Raw genomic sequence first — 22,917 nt, 5'->3', positions numbered from 1 at the left:
TATCTTGGGAACCCACCACCATGGATTCTGGCAAAAAATTTATACAAAAAAAATTTAGTTGACTTTTATTCTACATACTAAACTTCTGTCAAACCAGAAAAAATTAAAGCTTCTAGGAACCGAACAAGGAAGATCGAGAGACCGGTTACGCAGTTATAGACTGATTTAAACCATACTTCGTACAGTTGTATGCAAAATTGCAGCCAAATCGGAATTGTGGATCGTAAGGGCTCAAGAATTCAAATCGGGAGATCATAACCTGATAGACCGATTTGAACCGTACTTGACGCAGTTGTTAAAAGTCATAACAGAACACTATGTACAAAATTTCAGCCAAATCGGAGAAGAATTGCCGTTTGCAAGGGCTCAAGAAGTCAAATCGGTTGATCGGTTTATACGGGAGCTATATCAAGTTATAGACCGATTTGAATCGTACTAGGCACAGTTGTTTTAAGTCATAACAGAACACTACATGTAAATTTTCAGCCATATAGGACAAAAATTGAGGCTTGTGAAGGATCAAGAAGTAAAATAGGTTGATCGGTTTATATGGGAGCTATATCAAGTTATAGACCGATTTCATCCCTACTTGACACAGTTGTTAGAAGTCATAACAGAACACTATGTGCAAAATTTCAGCCAAATCGGAGAAGAATTGCCGCTTGTAAGGGCTCAAGAAGTCAAACCGGGAGCTATTCGGTTGCCCAAAAAGTAATTGCGGATTTTTCATATAGTCGGCGTTGACAAATTTTTTTACAGCTTGTGACTCTGTTATTGCATTCTTTCTTCTGTCAGTTATCAGCTGTTACTTTTAGCTTGCTTTAGAAAAAAAGTATATTTGATTAAAGTTCATTTTAAGTTTTACTAAAAATGCATTTATTGGGTTGCCTAAAAAGTAATTGCGGATTTTTTAAAAGAAAGTAAATGCATTTTTAATAAAACTTAGAATGAACTACTACTAATCGGAATGTTAAAGAGAACTTACGCGTTTTGTTGGTGCTCCTGAAAAAACTTATCCCTTTCCTGTAGCAGTGGTTGGCCTGCCTCCAAAAGACGTTAAATTTTTGCCCCGGAATCTGGAGAACCTCGGTGAACGTTTGTGGGACTTTGCTTTTTACACGGTTCGCCATTTTTCGCAATTTAAAAATTAAAAATTTTGGTAAAATAAAGCCAAACACTGGAAAGAAGAAATTTTTGCTGTTAACCGGTGAGAGCAATATTATTCAGCACTCTGTACAAAACAATAATCAGCTGGTATGTTTGACATTTCTGTTGTGGTGTGTTTCGTATGTGATTTCGATTACCAACACTGAAAAGTGCTGCAAAGTTCTAATTAGCCGTTAACACTTTGAAAGCCAAAAGTCAGGGTTCGAAAAATATCACCGGTAGTGGAGAATATATTTAGAACTATTTTACTAAAAAGGTATGCAAAACACATCCAGTTATCAGCAACCAAAGCGAAAATTGTTAGAAACATCACCAGAGATAAACAACATGGCGAAGAAACCTGTAGGAAATATGGACGTAAGTGATTTGATGGAGTTAATGAAAACTACAATGAATGGACTGTTGGAGGAAAAGCTTGCCAATCTTCCTACAAAACAAGATATAGAAGAAGTAAAAGATGGAGTATTAGCTGCCAAAGCCGAAATTGCACAACTAAAAGCTGAAAATCAAATGTTGAAAGATGAGATAAGCACATTGAGGGTCAAAATGCAGGAAGGTGAAGATAGTTTACGTTGGCTGGAACACCAAATATCGAACTCAAGACTCATTTTCAAAGGAATATCAAACATAAAACCACCGCTAAATGCTGTTATGCAGATATGCACGGAAAGATTGAATATCTCGCCTACAATCACATCAGCCCGCACAATTTTCGAACGAAATGGTACGCAAACCGTAATTGCCGATTTTGGAAATGAGAGTAATGCAATGGAAGTGCTCCGAAATACAAGAAATTTAGCAGGTACATCCATTTCGATAGATCGAGACCTTAATCCAAGAAGGCAGAAGAACAAAGTAGCCATGTTAATGGTCAGAAAGGAAATTTTAAACGAATCTAAAAAGTTTAAAATTATTGTAAGAGAGGACAGAATGAAGATCAATACCAAATGGTTCACCTGGGACAGTCGTAGTAATCTAATGTGTGGACGTGAAAAAGCCGAATCCGTTCTCAAGTCATTGTACGGAGAAGATATACGTACAACTTGCTTTAACAACATTTTTGAGAAAATTAATTCAAAAAACTAAAAACAAGGCGCGCTAAAGATAAAATAAAAATTCCCCATGATAATAAAAACAGCTTTAAACTTAAGATAATCTCCTATAACATCAATGGATTGTCTAATAAATATTTGTATCCACTTTTTTTTACGTATTTAAATGAATTCGATATTATTATTCTATTGGAAACCCATCTTATCATGGAAAATACAAGACAGGCAGAAAAATACTTTCCCGATCATTGTATAAACTGGATAAATGCTACAAGATTAAGCCGATTTGGAAGGGCAATTGGTGGAGTTATGATAGGTGTAAAAAGGTCATTAACAAAATATAACATCAGCTACCACTTTCATAGCACCAATGAAGTACAACGCTTGCATATCAAAACTGCCTACTCCACGCTGCGAATAATACCATTATATCTGAGAAGCGCAAACTGGTCTAATGATTACTCGATTGTTAAGAACTTCGTGGAACAGTCAGATTGCGATAATTACATTCTAATCGGAGACTTAAATATACGTATAGGCAATTTACAGCAAGATATTGCTCCACTATATAGAGAGCTATTTCCTGCTGGAAAAGCAATAAGAAAATCCAAAGATGAGGAAATAAATGCAAAGGGCCGAACATATTTGGAATTCTGCAACGAAAATAATCTGATGATTCTAAATGGGCAAACCAGAGGTGATGAAAATGGGAATCTTACGTTTATTAGTACTGTTGGGGAATCTGTGAATGATATCTGTTCAGTATCTCAATCTTTGTTGAAATATGTGGAAGGCTTTCATGTTGATGAAAAAATATGGTCTGACCATCTACCAATAGTTCTAACATTGGAATTAAACTCGCCGAATAATGCTGAAAAAAAGTTGAAATTATTACCTAAATTGCACTGGAAGGATGCAGATAAATATATTTACCAGAGCAAGCTTAATAGAAATTTGCAAACTATTCTGGAAAACAATGAAAGAATATGTCTAAAAGATTTGACTGGAGTTATAACAGCATCATCAGAAGCGACAATCACGTCAAAATTCACACCAAAGATGAAATGGTTTAATGAAACATGTCATTGGGCCAGAAGAAAGGTTTTTGAAAACTTGCGCAAATTTAGAAAAAATAACAATGAAATACAGAAGCAAAAATACTTAAGCGCAAAAAAGAAGTACAAAGAAGTATGTGAGATGAGCAAACGTAGGTACTTTTGTCTCATTAATGAAAAAATTAACAATATTAAAAATGGCAAAGAATGGTGGAAGCTAGTAAAAGAAATAAATAATCAAGAGCTTAAAATAAGTCATAAAATCTCAGTCGACATGTTAAAAGACTACTTCATACGGCTTTTGAATCCTGAGCAGACTTCATTACCAATACTATATGCCCCAATGCTAGCAACGGACCACTTGTTGGATATGGAAATTACAGTGGACGAAGTTAAAGATATGCTACAAAATGTTAAACTGCACAAAGCGCCAGGGGAGGACAGAATTCCGTATGAATTTTTCATACACGCCACTGAAGGGTTTCTATCGGAATTAGCTCGTGGATACAACAAAGTGTATGAAAATGCAGATGTGGAAGATACATTTATAAAGACCATAATATTCCCGATCCACAAAAAAGGTTGTCTTAGTGATGTTTCGAATTATAGAGGAATCTCCTTTATGAACTGCGTTGCTAAAATCTTCATGGGAATCCTCAATGAAAGGCTTATTACCTGGATTGAAACACGAAAGTTACTGCTGGAATATCAGGCTGGATTTCGCAGAAATTATTCAGCCGCAGACAACATTTATAACCTTGCTGCAATAGTTAATATCAAGATGGCAGAAAAAAAGAAAGTATATGCCTTCTTCGTTGACTTCAAGGCTGCATTTGATAATGTCAGTCGAAGTCTACTAATTTATAAACTACATGAACTTGGTATTTCCTATAAATTTGTTAAAATGGTAGAAAGCATTTATAAAAACACAAAATCAGCAGTTTGGGCAGGTGAGGAAATATCTGAATATTTTGATACATTATCGGGCGTGAAACAAGGCTGTCTGTTATCCCCGCTGCTTTTCGCGTTATATCTCAATGACCTCCATGATTTTTTAAAAGGTGGCTTGTATATAGAGGGCTTGAATATAAGATTATTGCTATACGCCGACGATATCGTTATTTTGGCTGAGGATAAACAGATACTTCAACTTATGATAACGAATTTAGAAAAGTATTGCTCTAAATGGAATTTAACGGTCAACATGGCAAAGTCGAAGATAATTGTATTTCGAAAAGGAGGCAGATTAGCCGAACAAGAAAAATGGGTTTTTAAAGGAGAACAAATTGAGATAGTTTCACAATATAACTACCTTGGAGTAATTGTAACGCCACAAATGTCCTTTTTAAAACATATACAAAATCGAAATAGCCAATCGAAGAGTGCCATAAACGTCACATGGAAGAATTTTATAAATAAAGATGAGGTGCCCTTGGCCCAAAAGTGGAACATGTATCAAGCTGTGTGCAGGGCAATCCAATCATATGCTGCGCAAGTGTGGGGCCATTTACATTTTGACGAAGTAGATAAACTACAACGATTTTTTCTAAAACGTGTTCTGAGATTACCGGAATCAACACCAAACTACGCTATTTCAATTGAAACAGGTCTTGATGCTGGCCACATTTATACACTTAAACTGCACTTAAATTATATTTGGAGGACATTGTTTCAATATAACCAAGAAAGGTTACCGTGTCAATTAAGTAAAATAATAATTCGGAAACAGCTATTTTGGGTTAGATCCTTAAATGATTTATTAACCGAAATGGATATGCAGACAATAGAGGAAAATATTTCACCAAATGTCTGGAAATTTATGGAAGCGGCTCTTATAGAACGTGTAGCAACCAATAACAGAACAAAGGATTTGCGTAGAGCACGGCAAAGTAACTCACGTATCTATAAACACTTAGATCTAACACGAGGCACATGTTATTTCAATGGTAATTTCAACAGACAAGAAATCTCCTGGATTTTTAAAGCAAGGTGCGACCTAATTTGTCTTAGTGGAAATCGTTATATATCAGGCACAGATGAAAACAACAACTGTACTATTTGCAATATAAATGAAAAGGAAACACTTCAGCACTTTCTCGGTAACTGTCCAATTCTCAGAGAAATTAGAATACAAATATTTGGTAAACCCCACCTTCAACAACACGAAATCGTATCAATACTAGATGGACATGATGGGGCTGATTGGAAAAAATTAGTGTCTTATCTTATATCGGCGCTTAGATATCGAAAACTTATACTTAATGAATACAATTAAAACAAAACATAACGAAAAAGCCAAACAAATAAGAAACAAGAATATATGCTATCTTTAACATATAAGTAAATGTACATATTTTTACCGACTGACGACATAATGTCATAGTCGTGAATCCACTTTATTTTTTTTGTTTTGCCCAATTGTAATTAAAATTACATTTATATTTAAGAAAATTTTGAATTGTACCAATTATTAAGAAGAAATAAAGTGATACTACTACTACTACTACTGAACTTTAATCACATGTATAATTGCCATTTTGTTCGATAAACTTTTGCCATCTTCCTGGCAAATTTAGTATTCCACGCTCATAGAACATCTGGCCTTTATCTGCAAAAAACTGAACCAAGTGCGATTTTATAGCCTCATCATTGCCGAAAGTTTTACCATTTAAGGAGTTCTGCAAAGATCGAAATAAATGGTAGTCTGATGGTGCAATGTCAGGGCTATATGGTGGATGCATCAAAAGTTCCCAGCCAAGCTCACTCAGTTTTTGGCGAGTGACCAAAGATGTGTGCGGTCTAGCGTTGTCCTGGTGGAATATGACACCTTTACGATTGACCAATTCTGGTCGCTTCTCCTTGATGGCTGTATTCAGTTTGACCAATTGTTGACAGTAAACATCCGAATTAATCGTTTGGTTCCTCGGAAGCAGCTCAAAATATACCACACCCTTCCAATCCCACCAAACAGATAGCATAACCTTCTTTTGGTGGATATCAGCCTTTAAAGTGGTTTGAGCTGGTTCACCATGCTTGGACCATGATCGCTTTCGACTAACGTTGTTGTAAACAATCCATTTTTCATCTCCAGTTATGATTCGTTTTAAAAACGGATCGAATTCATTGCGTTTAAGGTGCATAAGGTGCACATGCGTTGATTCGGTTTGTTAAATGAATTTCTTTCAATACATGTGGTACCCATATTAAAATTGACGACAAACAAACAAATGTAAACAAAATTTCGCGCACTTTTTTTCTAAAGCAAGCTAAAAGTAACAGCTGATAACTGACAGAAGAAAGAATGCAATTACAGAGTCACAAGCCGTTGAAAAAATTTGTCAACGCCGACTATATTACTACTATATTACCGACAATTACTTTTTGGGCAACCCAATAAGTTCTCAGGACCAGGCCCGAAGGACAATGAATAGATGGTCACAAAGAAAGGGCTGTGATCATTCCAAAACTATGTGGCCTAATCTAGACTCGAAGAAGTCTACCACTTTGCTGTCATTGGCTAGAGCAGACGTCTCAGTCATTGTGTCCGTCATGACAGGTCATTGTCTAATCGGAAAACATGCTGACAGACTGAAGGTTGCCAGCAACGACTTTTGCAGAAGCTGTGAGGACATCAAGGAAGAAGAGACTATAGTACACCTTCTGTGTGTGTGTGTCCTGCACTAGCAGTTAGAAGGAGTTCCACTTTGGGTTCTCATTTCTTTGAGAACCTGTCTGATTTACCGGATGTGAACATTCGGTAAATCAAACATCTTTCTTCCGACTATGTGGAGACATGTCGGACGTCAGACAAAGTCGGATTATATTGTTATCTGGGGAGTAACTATGTACGGGCAAATGTAAGTTGTGACACATTGCACAGCCTTTCGTCATAGGATTAGGGTTGCCAAGCAATCCTAAACTAAAGTCGGCATCACCTTAAAAAAATACTAGTCGACTGCTAGAGAATTTTCACAAACTAATCTCTTCTAGACATTCCCAAGAGAAAGGCGGTCCGGAAATTTTTTAAATCGTCAGTAAAAACCCCCTGTTGGCACTTTCAGCTGTTTTTTCAAATTTTATTCGTTTCAACTTTTTCCTTATTTTTTTTCAATGCTAATCTTATCCCAAACAATAAACGTCTTTTTTGTGGAATGATTTATTTTTTATTATCATAGAAGGAGACAACAAATAATCATAATCAATTTTGACAATGGATAATCTCGCACGGCATAGCCTTCTAACAAAACAGAAAAGACACAATGTCGGCAGCAACAAAAAACTAAAGAGATAAAGATTTCTCCCTTTGCCCCTCCTGTTTAGAGAAAAAGTTGTGTCCATTTTGTATACAATGTCACAGCATGGTACCATGTCGCTGTCATTCCAAATGTCAAGATCAAAAGGGAGGGGGATAACAAAACAAAAATTAGGAAATTAATCTCACCCACGTTGTTGCTTGACTTCCTGCGTTATTGGCAACAGGCGATACTTGACTGGTAGTACAACGCTGAATCACACTTACGGACAAATGTTTAGCACACTCAAAAAAAAAAAGAAACAAGTAAAAGCGTGCTAAGATTCGACGGGGCGAAAAAAAAACCTCATGCAAAATTTCAGCCTAATCGGATAAAAATTGCGTCCTGTAATTGCTCACGAAGTCAAGATCCAAAATCGGTTTATATGGCAGCTATATCAAAACATGGACCGATATGGTCCATTTACAATCCCAACCGACCTACACCTATAAGAATTTGTGCAAAATTTCAAGTGGCTGGCTTTACTCCTTCAAAAGTTAGCGTGCTTTCGACAGACAGGCGGACGGACGGACATATCTAGATCGACATAAAATGTGGGTCTGAGACGAATATTTCGAGTTACAAACAGATTGACGAAATTAGTATACCTCCATCCTATGGTGAAGGGTATAAACAGAAGAACTGTTCAAAAATATATACAAATATTACTTGTTGGTGAAGATTGGTTTAAAAAATTATTAAATACTCTGATTGCAGACTCACTTTATCTGCCCCATTTCACTATAGACATACACCTAAGCCAGTAATTGGCTTGTTGTGCGCTCTAAAAACTAAGTTAGGAATTCCGTGCTACTTACAAAATCCTTAATTATTTTCCATGCCACGCCCCTAAATTGGGTCATGTCTGGTCTTGTGTCCCCTAAGTGTCGGTATCTGTTAGACGCGAAAGCCGGCCAATGACGACGGAAATGCTTCAACCTCTCATCATCTTCCCCGCATGCCCTACACATGCTTACATAAGTGAGCTCGTAGTCCTATGTGTGCAGTTATGATACCCATAGCTATACTGACCTCCTTCTTACGTTTTTTCCAGTAATAGTCTCATCTTCTCAAGATCTGGATCCCCCCATAGGATTTTCGCCGTCCTACCGACCGTTTCGCTATTCCACAATGTTGCATGCGCATTCGTCGCCCACTACCTTAACTCGGACTGCGTCGACCCGAAAGGCTTCGGATAAACCGAGCTTATTGACGGCAGTCCTCTGGCCCTAATCGCCACTGCCCTTTAATTTTTCCTTACTCCGTTATGGCCCGCCACCCAAACGATGCGGATATTGACATCCTCAGAAAAGGCGTTAATCTCCTTCTTACACTTCACCACTGTTCGTGATCTTATCGTCCTGATTGTTATTGGCCTTGTGGCAATTTTACTGTCTGTAAAGATGTTCACACTCGACGTCCTCGCGTTACCACCACACCACTTCACGCATTCCGTGATCGCCCGGATCTGCGCCTGCAGGACCGTATTATGGTCAGGCAGACTAAAACAGATCTCAGTTCCCGGGTTCTTAAAGTAGACCCCCAGGCCCACTCTGTCCTCTAGCTTTGATCCATCCGTGTAACATGATCTTCCAGATGGCAATACTAGAGTTCCGTCAATCCTAGATTGTGCCGATGGCAACAGTGCCTCGCTCTCGACTTCAAGGTTCATCTCAGGTATCCGATCGGAAACCTCTTCCCTTTCTTCCAGGTTTCCTATAGTCGGCTCGATTATACCGCGATGGTATGAGCTGCTCCCATCATCAATCCATTCTCCCATCGCCTTAAGTCTCATCCCTGCAGTGGCTGCCTCACACATAATCTGTATGTCAATGGGTCGGATATCTAGAATAAACTCTAGTACCCTAGAGGGCGTGGTCCTCATCGCTCCGCCTATGCCAAGACAACATTTTCTCTGAACCTGTTGTATGGTCCTTATGTTGCACTTTTTCTCCATAGCAGTCCTCCAAACTACTGAGGCGTAAGTAAGCATTGGTCTAATCACGCTCCTGTAGAGCCAGTGATATAGCTGCCATATAAACCGATTTGGGATCTTGACTTTTTGAGCCTCTAGAGGGCACAGTTATTATCCAATTTGGCTGAAACTTTGCACGTGGTTTTTTTGGTGTCATTTCCAACCACTGTGCTAAGTACGGTTTAAATAGGTTAATAACCTGGTATAGCTCCCATATAAACCGATCTTGGGTCTTGACTTCTTGAGCCACTAGAGGGCGCAATACTTATCCTATTTGGCTGTTATTTTGCACGTGGTGTTTTGGTGTCATTTCCAACCACTGTGCTAAGTACGGTTTAAATCGGTTAATAACCTGATATAGCTTCCATATAAACCGATCTTGGGTCTTGACTTCTTGAGGGCTGGAGGGCGCAATTCTCATCCGATTTGGCTGAAATTTAGCGTGAGGTATTTTTTTATGACTTCCAACAACTGTGCTTAGTATGGTTCAAATCGGTACATATCCTGATATAGCTGCCATATAAACCGTTCTGGGATCTTGACTTCATGAGCCGCTAGAGGGCGCATTTATCATCCGATTTGGCTAAAATTTAGCATGAGGTATTTTGTTATGACTTCCAACACCTGTGGTTAGAATAGTGCAAATCGCTATATAATCTGATATAGCTGCCATATGAACCGATCTTGGATCTTGACTTCTTGAACCCCTAGAGGGCGCAATTCTCATCCGATTTGGCTAAAATTTGGCGTGAGATATTTTGTTATGATTTCCAATAATTGTGTTATGTATGGTGCAAATCGGTACATAACCTGATTTAGCTGCCATATAAACCGATCTTGGATCTTGATTTCGTAAGCCCCTAGAGGGCGCAATTCTCATCCGATGTTGCTGACATTTAACGTGAGGTATTTTGTAATGACTTCCAACAACTGTGTTTAGTATGGTGCAAATCGGTACATGACCTGATATAGCTGCCATATAAACCGATCTGGGATCTTGACTTCTTAAGCCCCTAGAGGGCGCAATTCTCATCCGATTTCGCTGAAATTTGGCGTGAGGTATTTTGTTATGACTTCCAATAACTGTGTGCAAATCGGTACATGACCTGATATAGCGGCCATATAAACCGATCTTTGGTCTTGACTTCTTGAGCCGCTAGAGGGCGCGGTTATTGTCCAATTTGGCTGAAATTTACAGCGGCTATACAACGGCTTCTCCCATATTCTTCAACATGCATGTGTAATATGGTCTATATCGGTCTATAGCTCGATACAGCTCCCATATAAACCGATATTCCGTTTTGGCTTCTTGAGCCCCTTCATGGTGCAATTCTTATCCGCTTAGCATTCAATTCATTTATGCTCCGAATCGGACTACAACTTGATATAGCTCCAATAGCATAACAGTTATTATTCATTATTCTTTACTATGCCTAAAAAGAGATACCGCGCAAGGAACTTGACAAATGCTACCCATGGTGGAGGGTATATAAGATTCGGCCCGACCGAACTCAGCTCGCTCTAACTTTTTAGATGTATTTTCTTAAGTTTGCATACAAAATTTCGTTCAGTGTATATGTCTTACTAAGTATCTTGCGGATGTGTAAGATACTTCTGATCTAGTTTGGGAAATCTATGAATCATCTAGCTATATGGACCTGTACTATGATCAGTAAGCCAAAATCGACTGACAGACAGACCGACCTATGTATTGATGATGATGGCCATTTTATGTGTTAAATTACTCACCGAAAATTGCCATAAAATTTCAAACATCAGTGGGAACTTGAGTCCATAGATTTGGCATTTTATGGTGTCATTAATTACCAGCCACAAACCAAACACTAACATTGGATGGGGTGTATAAAAAGAAAAACGAATTTTATATTTTTTTTTTTAAGAAACGACAAGCTTTGAATGTTTGGTTTTACTGGAAAAGTTCTTTTTCTCTACTTCATATTTATGGTGGTAATAAATTCAAATTGGCGCCTTTTCCCCAAGCAGGTGCAAGTACGATTTTTTTTTATCACATTTTTTTTTGGGGGGGAAGGAATTGTTGAAATTCGAAAAACAATTCACATTTCAACAAACCATGAAGCCATTTGGGTGTTATGATTTGTTTTCTTTGCCTTTCGAATAAGTTTCTAATTTACCAAAAAAAAACAAAAACCAAAAAAACGAGAAGCTAATTGAATTGCTTTGTTTTTTGTTTAAAATAAAGCAATCTAAAGAAATATACAAGTAAAAATAAATCTTACAGCAGTGGTGAATAGGATTAAAATTCAAATTTGAAATTAAGCAAAGAAAAAAAATTCACGCTTTGCCATTCACAAAATTTGAATTTTTGGTTTTTTTGGTTTTTTTTTTCTTAAAAAACATTTCAACATATGGCATATGATATATTTCACTTTACCATAGATCTTAATAACTGCCATGAGTGATTCTTATTTTTTTCCTTTCGTCGGTTTTTTTTCCAATTTTTTTTTCCATTTTATAAAAATCACTTTTCCTAAAAAAAATGTTATAATTGACCCAATTATAGAAATTTATGTGAAAGATTTTAAATTAAAAAACGGCTTTTTTGTTTTGTCATTGTCGCCGCGTGCGAGGAGTGGGTTGTGGGGGCCCAAAACATGAAAATGAAAAATTGAATGAATTTGACATTTGTTTTCTTACAGATGATTATCCAAAATATCGTGGATGATGTTTGCCATACTTTGTTTAGATACCAACAATACATGCCATCTATGCCAACCGCTTCGAGGATATTTATAAAAAAAAAACAAGAAAAACATACAACAACCCCATTATGACTTGTGAAAGCATACACGATACATTTGCAAAATACTAATTAATTTTCGTTGAAAAATTAAGCCAACCAAATAGCCAACCACAGAATGTCAAACAAGAAAAAATATCGAATGTCTCCTTAAAATAATACAAATGGACAGTTTTGTGTTCATTTTGGCTTCAATGTTTTTCTAAAAACACACACTCGAAAAAAGTTGTTAGTAGAAGAATTCATAATGGTTTCGAAGACATGTTTCCCCCTCATGCGCTAGGGTATACATCGAGGGAAATGTGTCCGCCACAGAAAATTTATATGACTAGTTTGGAGGGCATACGACTAGCAACATTACTTACTAAAGGGTGATTTTTTTGAGGTTAGGATTTTCATGCATTAGTATTTGACAGATCACGTGGGATTTCAGACATGGTGTCAAAGAGAAAGATGCTCAGTATGCTTTGACATTTCATCATGAATAGACTTACTAACGAGCAACGCTTGCAAATCATTGAATTTTATTACCAAAATCAGTGTTCGGTTCGAAATGTGTTCAAATTTTGACAAATTTTGTTCAGCGATGAGGCTCATTTCTGGTTGAATGGCTACGTAAATAAGCAAAATTGCCGCATTTGGAGTGAAGAGCAACCAGAAGCCGTTCAAGAACTGCCCATGCATCCCGAAAAATGCACTGTTTGGTGTGGTTTGTACGCTGGTGGAATCATTGGACCGTATTTTTTCAAAGATGCTGTTGGACGCAACGTTACGGTGAATGAACACATTTCGAACCGAACACTGATTTTGGTAATAAAATTCAATGATTTGCAAGCGTTGCTCGTTAGTAAGTCTATTCATGATGAAATGTCAAAGCATACTGAGCATCTTTCTCTTTGACACCATGTCTGAAATCCCACGTGATCTGTCAAATACTAATGCATGAAAATCCTAACCTCAAAAAAATCACCCTTTATATTAGATTATGAACCGATTTGAACCATTCTTAATACAGTTGTTGGAAATCATAACAAAAACGTCGTGCAAAATTTCAGCCAAATCTGGTAGGAATTGCGCACTCTAGACGCTCAAGAAGTCAAGACCCCAGATAGGTTTATATGACAGCTATATCAGGTTATGGACCGATTTCAACCATACTCAGCACAGTTGTTGTCAGAATAAAACATCTCATGCAAAATTTCAAGTGGCTAGCTTTACTCCTTCGAAAATTAACGTGCTTTTGATAGACAGACAGACGGACGGACATGGTTAATTCGACTTAAAATTACATGACAATCAAGAATATATATTCTTTATGGGGTCTCAGAGGAATATTTTGAGGAGTTACAAACAAAATGACGAAATTAGTATACCCCCATCCTATGGTGGAGGGTGTAAAAATCAATTTGTGTTTCTTTATCTGTTCCGTATAGACTCAAAAACGGCTGAATGAAATTTTCACAGATCGTAGAGTTTGAGCTATCGCTGAAAAAAGGGTACAGCATTTTTTGATATCCGAAGGGGGGGGGCGGACCCTCCTCCTAACTTAATTTTCAAAAATGACAGATCTCGGAGATGGATGCAACGATTTAAACACCGATGGCACCTTATAGTAGCCCAAAAGCACGAAAGTGGTATAAAATTTTTGAGTCAAATAACTTGGGGGGACGCCCCATCCCAAACCCCACCCGAACGGACATGTTTATCGATTGGGACAATATGGGTATCAAATGAAAGGTATTTAAAAGTAAAGTACGAACTTGGTATAAAAACTTCACCTTGATCGGGGTGGAGGTCCTCCACAGGAAACTTTCACCGCTTTGGGCAATATGGGTATTAAATGAAAGATATTTAAAAGTAGAGTATAAATCTGGCATAAAATGGTATTTCTTGAGGAGCCTACACAAATACAACTTGTAGTTCGATCGGGATAATATAGGAATTAAAAAAAATATCTATGACAAAAGAGTGCTAATCTAATGTTGACATAAAGATCCAAGCATCTGGGTCACATCCTATCGTTCAGCAGGAAATGTGGATCGCGACAATAACGGACTCAAGTAAATGTTATTTTGGGTTTTAGCGTCGGGGGGCTACCATAGTGCAAAGGTTATCATGATCGCCTATGTCGCTGAACGTCTAGGTTCGAATCCTGGCGAGACCAACTGCAAAATTTTTCAGCGGTAGTTTTTCTCTCCTAATGCTGTCAACATTTGTGAGGTACAATGCCATGTAAAGACTTCTCTACAAAGAGGTATCGATCTGTGGCACGCCTTTCGGCCCCGGTTATAAAAAGTATGCCCTTATCATTGAGCTTAAACTTGAAACGGATTGCACTCATTGATATGCGAGAATTTTACCCCTGTTCCTTAGTGGAATGTTCATGGGCAAAATTTGCAATTTGCGTCGGGGGGACCGACCGTCCCAATATTAACAACACTGTCATACAGGTCGACTTAGAATATATTGTACACAAATGAGAGGACGTGTCAGAGGGCAATCTCCCTCCCCCATCCTACCCAAAACAAAAAGAAACTAAAGAAAATATATGAAGTTTGTTTCTCTTTCGAGACGAGCTCAATGATCGGAGATTTTCTTTGCAAATCGAAAAGGAAAGCCAGAGATAGCAACACACACTAACCACTATGGGACTCGTTTCGTCTTTGGTAAGAAGACTTTTCAACCATATTAGGTGTGATGGCCGTACGTTGGTATGTTGTATTTGAATCGTATTAATTGCGAAAATGTCTCTATGATACAATTACCCCATTAACTACGCTCGGCAACCCTGTCTATTAGCTGTACTTTTTCCTAATGCGTGTGGCTTTGTGTAATGACAGACTTTTTCTGCGACAATTACACTACTTCCGTGGTACACATGATTCTGTTGGCAGTTGTATTGATGACTTCGAACGCTATACAACGGCAACGGCAAGGCCGATCATGATAGAACAGGACAGGACAGGTTGCGCAGACGAGATGATGCATACGCCTCATTAGCGTGTTGCCTCCAGTCTTAAACAGTTTAGCCGGCAACCCATCGGCTCCTGCTGCGTTATTGTCCACTGACTGTGATATTGACCTGTATGCCGCATTTCTGGCTTCAGTAGCTTTTTGGCATGATTCCTCGGGGAAGGTTTTTGGTACCAAAGTACAGCGGCTATTTCCATGAAGTGGGCCATGGTTTGCCATTGCGCTGCTATACTATCGCGACAGAGAGTGCTTTTTCTAATAAATTGTAGCAGCCGTGTAGAGTATGCCGATGCCACCTGATGTGTTTGCAGCATTCCGAAGTACAGCTTCCGTGCAGAGTCAGATCGTACTTTTCTCGCCACACTAAGACGTGTGCCAATATTTGTTGCAACAATGTAATGATGCGAATCGATGTTCGCCCCTCGGATCGATCGTACATCTACTTGGTTTCTCGTATTTTGATCTGTTGACAGTCATGTAGCCGTATGAATCCTTCGATATTGGTAACTAGGTTAGGTAGGTTAGGTTAGGTTTAAGAGGCAGTCTGCCATCAAACTCACTTAGACGTCTTTGACCATTGTGATTATGATGAAGATGTCTTCTAGTTTCTAACGTTGAACCATCCAGGTTGCTTTAAAAAGCCCAAAAACTTGCGAATGTTCACGACCTCTAAATCAGACAGGTTCTGAAAGAAATGAGAACCTAAAGTGGAACTCCTTCTGCTGCTAGTGCGGGACACACACACAACAGATGTTCTATAGTCTCTTCTTCTTCGATGTCCTCACAGCTTTTGCAAAAGTCATTGCTGGCAACCTTCAGTCTGCCAGCATGTTTTCCGCTTATACAGTGGCCTGTAATGGAGGACACAATGACTGAGACGTCTGTTCTAGCCAATGACAGCAAAGCGGTAGACCTCTTCAAATCAAGATTAGGCCACATAGTTTTGAAATGCTCACAGCCTCCTCTTTGTGACCATCTATCATTCGTTGTCCTTCGGGCCTGGTCCTGAAAGCTTAGCTTAAATGTCGCTAGAGGCATACCCACAGATACCAGTATCCCAGGAATGTGTAGGGTAGTCTCGCAAGCTCATCCGCTTTACAATTCCCTGGGATATCTCTGTGGCCCGGCACCCAGATCAGGTGAATTTTGAACTGCTCAGCCAGCTCGTTGAAAGATTTGCGACAGTCGAGGGAGATTTTTGTGTTCAGAAATACGTTGTCCAGGGGTTTAATGGCTGTCTGAAAAGATATTTATGCCAAACGTCGTAATGACATTGTATCTTAACCAATCCACCACTTCCTTAATTGCAAGGATCTCTGCTTGATAAACACTGCAGTGGTCGGGTAACCTCTTCGATATAACCAGTTCTAGATCTTTAGAGTACACCCAAAAGCCCAACTGGTCGGTTAGTTTGGAACCATCCGTATAGAAGTCTATGTTACTTCTGTTACCAGGAATATCGTAGTTCCAATCGGTTTTATCAGGAATAGTGGTACAGTAATTTTTATCAAATAGCGGCTCAGGTAGGGTGTAATCCACACTGACTGGAACATCGGATATTGTATCAAGGATAACAAAGTGTCCGTAGCCGCCACATGACCACCACGGCAGTGGTAGCCACAATGTCCAGAGGCATAAGATGTAGCAGTGCGGCTGTGATGCACAAACAAGTCATCCTTTGGATCCAGTTAAGTACTGAGCAGTAGGTGGATTTTTGAAGCGCCGTCCACCAGACCACAACACCATATAGCATAATAGGTCTGACAACTGCAGTATATACCCCCAATGGCCAATGGCTCTCTTGCAGGTGTATAGGGCAAAAGTTGCTTGACCTTTCCAAAATGTTGGATTTGAAGTTCTATTTCCTGTCCAACAAAACACCCAGGTATTTTGCCCTTTCTGTAAATGGGACATTCTCTCCACCCAAGGAGACAGGTTCCACTGTAGGCAACTTGTATCTCCTGCTGAAAAGAACTACTTCTGTCTATCACGGATTTCGGTAGCCCACTTTGCTGTTGCACTTAGAGCTTCCTGAAGTATATCTCTTAGAGTGCTGGGAAACTTTCCCCTCACCGCAATTGCCACGTCCTCAGCATACGCGACCACTTTTACGCCTTTTTCTTCTAGAGACAATATATATTGTTAATAGATATATTCCAGTACACCTCCTTGAGGAGTTCCTCTGCTGGCTCATCTTTTTAGATCCACAGATCCCAAACCTGCCGTAATGCATCTTTTAGTAAGTTATTAATAAACTTTCTTACGGTAGAGTTGATGCCTAGAAACTCCAACTCCTTCATGATTGACGTTGGTTTTACATCATTGAAAGCACCTTCAAAGTCAAGAAATGCTACCATTATATATTCCTTGCCAGCGAGAGAACCCTCTATATAGCCGACTAGGTCATGGAGGGCTTTTTCAGTGGATTTGCCTTTACAATATGCATGCTGCTGCCGCGACAGGCGACCTCCAGGGTTCTTTGCCCTAAGATATGTTTCTATCAATCTCTACTAAAGGGACGAAAATCTTTCGCCTTCGTGTGGTAGGGTTTTCCTGCTTTCGGAATGAAAATGACTTTCGTGTCCCCCCATCCCGCAGGTATATATGTTGGTAACTAACTACCATATTCTTTGTCGCAGCGAAGTCTATTAGCCTCAATCCAGTATCGGAAGTTTCTTCGTGTATGGCCAAAGATATTTTCCTTTCCTATATTTGCATTAAAATCTCCCAGAACGACTTATGTGTCATGGGCGGGACAGCTGTCATATTCTCTTTCTAGGCGCTCGTAGAATATATCCTTGATCTGCTCGTCCTTATCTTCCGCCGGGGCAAGGGTGCAAATAAGGCTGATGTAGAAGAATTTGGCCTTTATGCGAATTGTGGCTAGTCTTTCATCCACCAGAGTAAACCTGGAGACAAGGTGTTTCAGTCTACGACTAACCACAAATCCACAACCAAATTCATACCTCATTTCATAGCAACTATGATATAGGGCGTCACCGCTCGGTGTAGTTGTAGAGCCCTTGCCGAGCCATCATACTTCCTATATGGCAAAAATGTCTGCCCTGTACTTCTCCAATGCAGACGCCAGTGCGTACACTGCACCCTCTCAATAAAGAGTACGGATATTCCAACAACAATAAAGAGTACGGAAATTCAAGCTGCAGATACGCAAACCATGGTCCAAAAGTAACAGCTGATAACTGACTGAAGAAAGAATGCAATTACAGAGTCACAAGCTGTGAAAAAATTTGTCAACGCCGACTATATGAAAAATCCGCAATTACTTTTTGGGCAACCCAGTTCTTGAAAGGAAATCTGTCAAATAAACCCATTTCATATCTGCATTATGTTTTGTCAATATCGGTGTTAATTTATATAAATTTTTTTTCTAGTGTATGGTGTATTTATAAACTCACAAAAAATCAATATAGAATTTTAAAATTTTTTTAGGTAATATTAGAATATGCGACAATGATGGATGGGTAGATGCTTAAAATAATTATTCTATAGATTTAAGTCAATTAAGAAAAATACCTACACACTTATAAATACAGTCAGGCAATAAAGTTTACACACACATGTGTCTAGCAAACAAAACGGCTATATTACTAACATTTATATGAATTGAACTGAACTGACTTTGGTATGACTTCCAACAACTGCGTCAAGTATGATCTAAATCTTTCTTTAACCTAATATTGCCGCCATATAAACCGATCGCCCGATTAGACTTCTTGAGCCTCTAGAGGGCGCAATTCTTATCCGATTGGGCTACAATTCTGCACATATCGTTTTATTATGACAACTCCGTTAAGTATGGTCTAAATCAGTCCTTAACCTGATGTAGCAGCCATATAAATCGATCTCCCGATTAGACTTATTGAGCCTCTAGAGGGCGCTATTGTTATCCAATTTGGTTGAAATGTTGCATATTTCGTTTTGGTATGACTTCCAATAACAGTGCGAAGTATTTATCCACTTTGTCTGAAATTTTACGTAATTCGTTTTAGTATGACTTCCAATAACTGTGCCAAGTATGATCTAAATCAGTTCATAACCTAATATAGCTGCCATATAAACCGATCTCCCAATTTGACTTTCTGAGCCTCTTGAGGGCGCAATTATTATTCGATTTGCCTGAAATTTTCGAGGTGATATTTTCCTATGATTTGTACGGCATGACAAGTAAGGTTCATATCAGACAATTACTTCATATAGCTCATACAAATGACAAATGCGATTCATGGTGGAGGGTATATAAGATTCGGCCCGGCTGAACTAAGCACGCTTTAACTTGTTACATGACTTTTGTATTTCGTGGCAATGCAGCAATTTCCCCTGTATAGGCTCGCTCTTCTCGTAAAGTAGATTTAAGGCCTTCTTTAGATAAAATTTTGTCTTTTCGCATACTTTTTTCGAGTAATTTCCCGATTTGATCTATTAAGTTCATGCCATATGCTTTTACGGGCATAAAAAGATCTTATCAATCACTTTATTATACTTCCACACTTGGTACCAAATTATGACTGAAAAGTTCAGATTAGGTTTAGACTAGCCTGCCCAGACACGCTCCGCTGTGCCCTCTTTTACAATACAACAAAAATTTTCTTAAATTTGTAATCTTAACTTCTAGGGTTCATGGTTGCATCTTGGCTTCAAAGATTTGTCTACAATATTGCAAAAAAGTTACACTCAGAGAAATTTGTTAGAAAAATCAACAAGAAATTGTGAAGTAAAAGAAGATAGTCTTCTGGAAATGGGAAAGCAACAATTTCTTGCAAAAACGGCAAACAATTTCTGTTTTTTTTCATATGGTATATGTCATTATATATTGGGTTGCCCAAAAAGTAATTGCGGATTTTTTAAAAGAAAGTAAATGCATTTTTAATAAAGCTTAGAACAAACTTTAATCAAATATACTTTTTTTACACTTTTTTTCTAAAGAAAGCTAAAATTAACAGCTGATAACTGGCAGAAGAAAGAATGCAATTACGGAGTCACAAGCTGTGAAAAAATTTGTCAACGCCGACTATATGAAAAATCCGCAATTACTTTTTGGGCAACGCAATATGTATATTTCACCTAATTTTTAAATTTTTTGTGTTTCAAAACTAAATTTATCAAATTTTTTAAAACAAAATATCGAGTGAAATCATAGTTAAGCCTATAAACCAAAAATGTACACCAAGATTGACGACCCTTCAGATACTTTAATATCAAATTCGTACACTGTTCTCATATACACATGTCCGTTAAGCCCTTTTGGGGTTAATGCTCTGTGAAAAATGAATCCATATTTTAATGGTTGGTTGATACCATACATCTAATACCCTCGAAATTGACTTCTACCTGATCATGATCGTTGGTTTTACAGGCTAGGATGACTTCCAGGCACATGACGCCAAAGTTCTATAACAGATTTGCCACGTGAGACAACATATTGATTTGATCACGCCTTTCATCGCATTACCTCTAATAACCCCAAAGCGGACATGAACTTATTGGCTATGTTCGTGGAAAGGCGACCTACCACATATCCCGTTAATTCATGACATAATCATTTTTCACTGCGAACATTTCAAGAAAATAGATTACGTCGTCTATATGGACATACAAACAAAAAAAGGAAATTACTGATTTTTGATATGAGCCATCACATATTGCAATATACAGCATCATCTCCCCTACTTTCTTAAAAGGTCCACCAACAATTCCATTCATTGAGTGCATAGTATAGCCACACAATTAGTTACGTTGACTGTGCAGAATCATTCACAACCGGCTATCTTTTAATTTTCACTTCTATGTTTAAATACTACTGCATACGATCTGTACTGTAGTTGCAAAATTGTTTGTCTTGTTGTGTAGTCTCCCAATAGATATACATACATACATCCCAATAGATATACATACATACAAATAACAACAAAATTGCAAATGCCACACAAAGCCTAGTCTTTAGAATCTGGCTGACCAACGTGCCGAGTAGGACCACACACATCACACCCCCACAACAACCTCGCTTACAATAAATAGTGATACTCTTTCTCACGCACATCTAACAGGTGTTTCTCTTACTCTCATCACTAATACTACCACCTATGGCTTTGCATTCACAACCATAACGAATGCCTTCGAAAAAAAAAAAACCCAACAACAATTTGCTGTGTTAAAACTTCTTTCTCTATTATCGAGAATAAATTTTTCATTTTCATGGCATTTCTGTAAGGAAAATTAATTATTATACATATTCGTTGCTTCTCTGGGAAAATATCTTTCGATTGGTGGCAATTTCATACAAATCCATTCAGCCGTTTGGCCGTTATAAAATCCTTGGCCGTTTAATAATATATATTGGGGCGCAAATGATAGTGATATCTGAGCTTTAGTTACGCGTATTGGCAAAATCGAAAGAGTTTAGATGACTCTTTCGATTTAGCCAATACGCGTAACTAAAGCTCAGATATCACAAAAAGTTTTACATCATAAACATTTCTAACTGCGTTTTTGTTGATTAAATGTAGCGTACGTAAATTTATTCGATTGACTGTAGATGAACATATGTTGGTGTAATTGTAAACAATATGTCTTAAATGGTCCTTACCATCCATCTCTCTGTCTAAACGTAAATACCTTAAATAGTCCAAATGTTAAAGAACATTTCTTACCCCTGCTTCTCTTTTATTGGCATTGAAATTTGCCAAAAAGGCTATTGCTGTAAATTAGACCATACATTAAATGGTCCCGCTCGAACGTAAGCAAACAAATTGATTGATTGTTTATCACAAATCGAAATCAAAATATGGCAATTTAAATTTTATTTGCCCACATGCCACCACACTCAGATGAACCCACATACGAACGAACAAACAAACAAACAGTAGTTAAATAAAGATTTTTCATCAGCCAAAAACCACTCAACTATGATGGGTTTATTAATTTCAGGTTTTCAAGCATTTACGAGTGTTTTAATGGCTTTTAATATTTTGTTTCATACGAGCACGTCTCTTTTTGTTTGTAAACACAATTCAATGCGTCAAGGCTAAGAAAATTTTGAAAGGCATTTTCTATGGTCAAAATTTTAACGTAAAATACGTAAGGAAAGGCAAAAGTCGCACTGTGGAGACTATATAATCATCTACAATCTTCTTTTTATTATAAAGGGTGATTTTTTGAGAAAAGTTTTTCAAAAAACACTTACAATTCCGAAAAATTTATGAAATCTTTATTTGAATCGATAGTAAGGTCCATATAATTTAATGTTTGAAGATTATTTCATGCAAATGTTGACCGTGATTGCACCTCAAATGGTCCATCTGCTTAGTCCAATTTTGGCATACTCTTTCCAACATTTCGGCCGGTATCTCACGAATAAATGCTTCAATGTTGTCTTCCAATGCGTCGATTGAAGCGGGCTTGTCTGTATAGACATGGGTTTAAACATAGCGCCACAAAATGTAGTCCAAATGCGTTAAATCGCACGATCCCCAACGTGAAATAAAATGTTCATCGAACTGGCCTCTCAATAAGTCCATTGTTACGCGTTCTGTGTGGCATGTGGCACCGTCTTGTTGAAACCACATGTCATGCAAGTCAAGCTCTTGCATTTTGGACAAAAAAG

General features: G+C 38.1%; 2 protein-coding genes across 4 annotated transcripts in view; both read left to right on the top strand.

Annotated features, from left to right (window-relative positions):
- The window catches only part of LOC106091305 (TWiK family of potassium channels protein 12), a 64,633-nt gene that overhangs the window by 10,565 nt on the left and 31,151 nt on the right, over nucleotides 1-22,917 (top strand). The gene's annotated exons all lie outside the window — the stretch shown is intronic.
- Nucleotides 976-2,597, top strand: LOC131997714 (uncharacterized). The gene is made up of 2 exons (XM_059369099.1): nucleotides 976-1,207; nucleotides 1,318-2,597. The coding sequence occupies exon 2, from the start codon at nucleotides 1,426-1,428 to the stop codon at nucleotides 2,251-2,253; it is 828 nt and encodes a 275-aa protein (XP_059225082.1). The 5' UTR covers nucleotides 976-1,207; nucleotides 1,318-1,425; the 3' UTR covers nucleotides 2,254-2,597.

Source organism: Stomoxys calcitrans, chromosome 5, assembly GCF_963082655.1.
Source record: "Stomoxys calcitrans chromosome 5, idStoCalc2.1, whole genome shotgun sequence".
Taxonomy (NCBI): Eukaryota; Metazoa; Arthropoda; class Insecta; order Diptera; family Muscidae; genus Stomoxys; species Stomoxys calcitrans.
The sequence above is the reverse complement of the archived record's forward strand: the minus strand, read 5'-3'. Positions and strand labels throughout refer to the sequence as shown.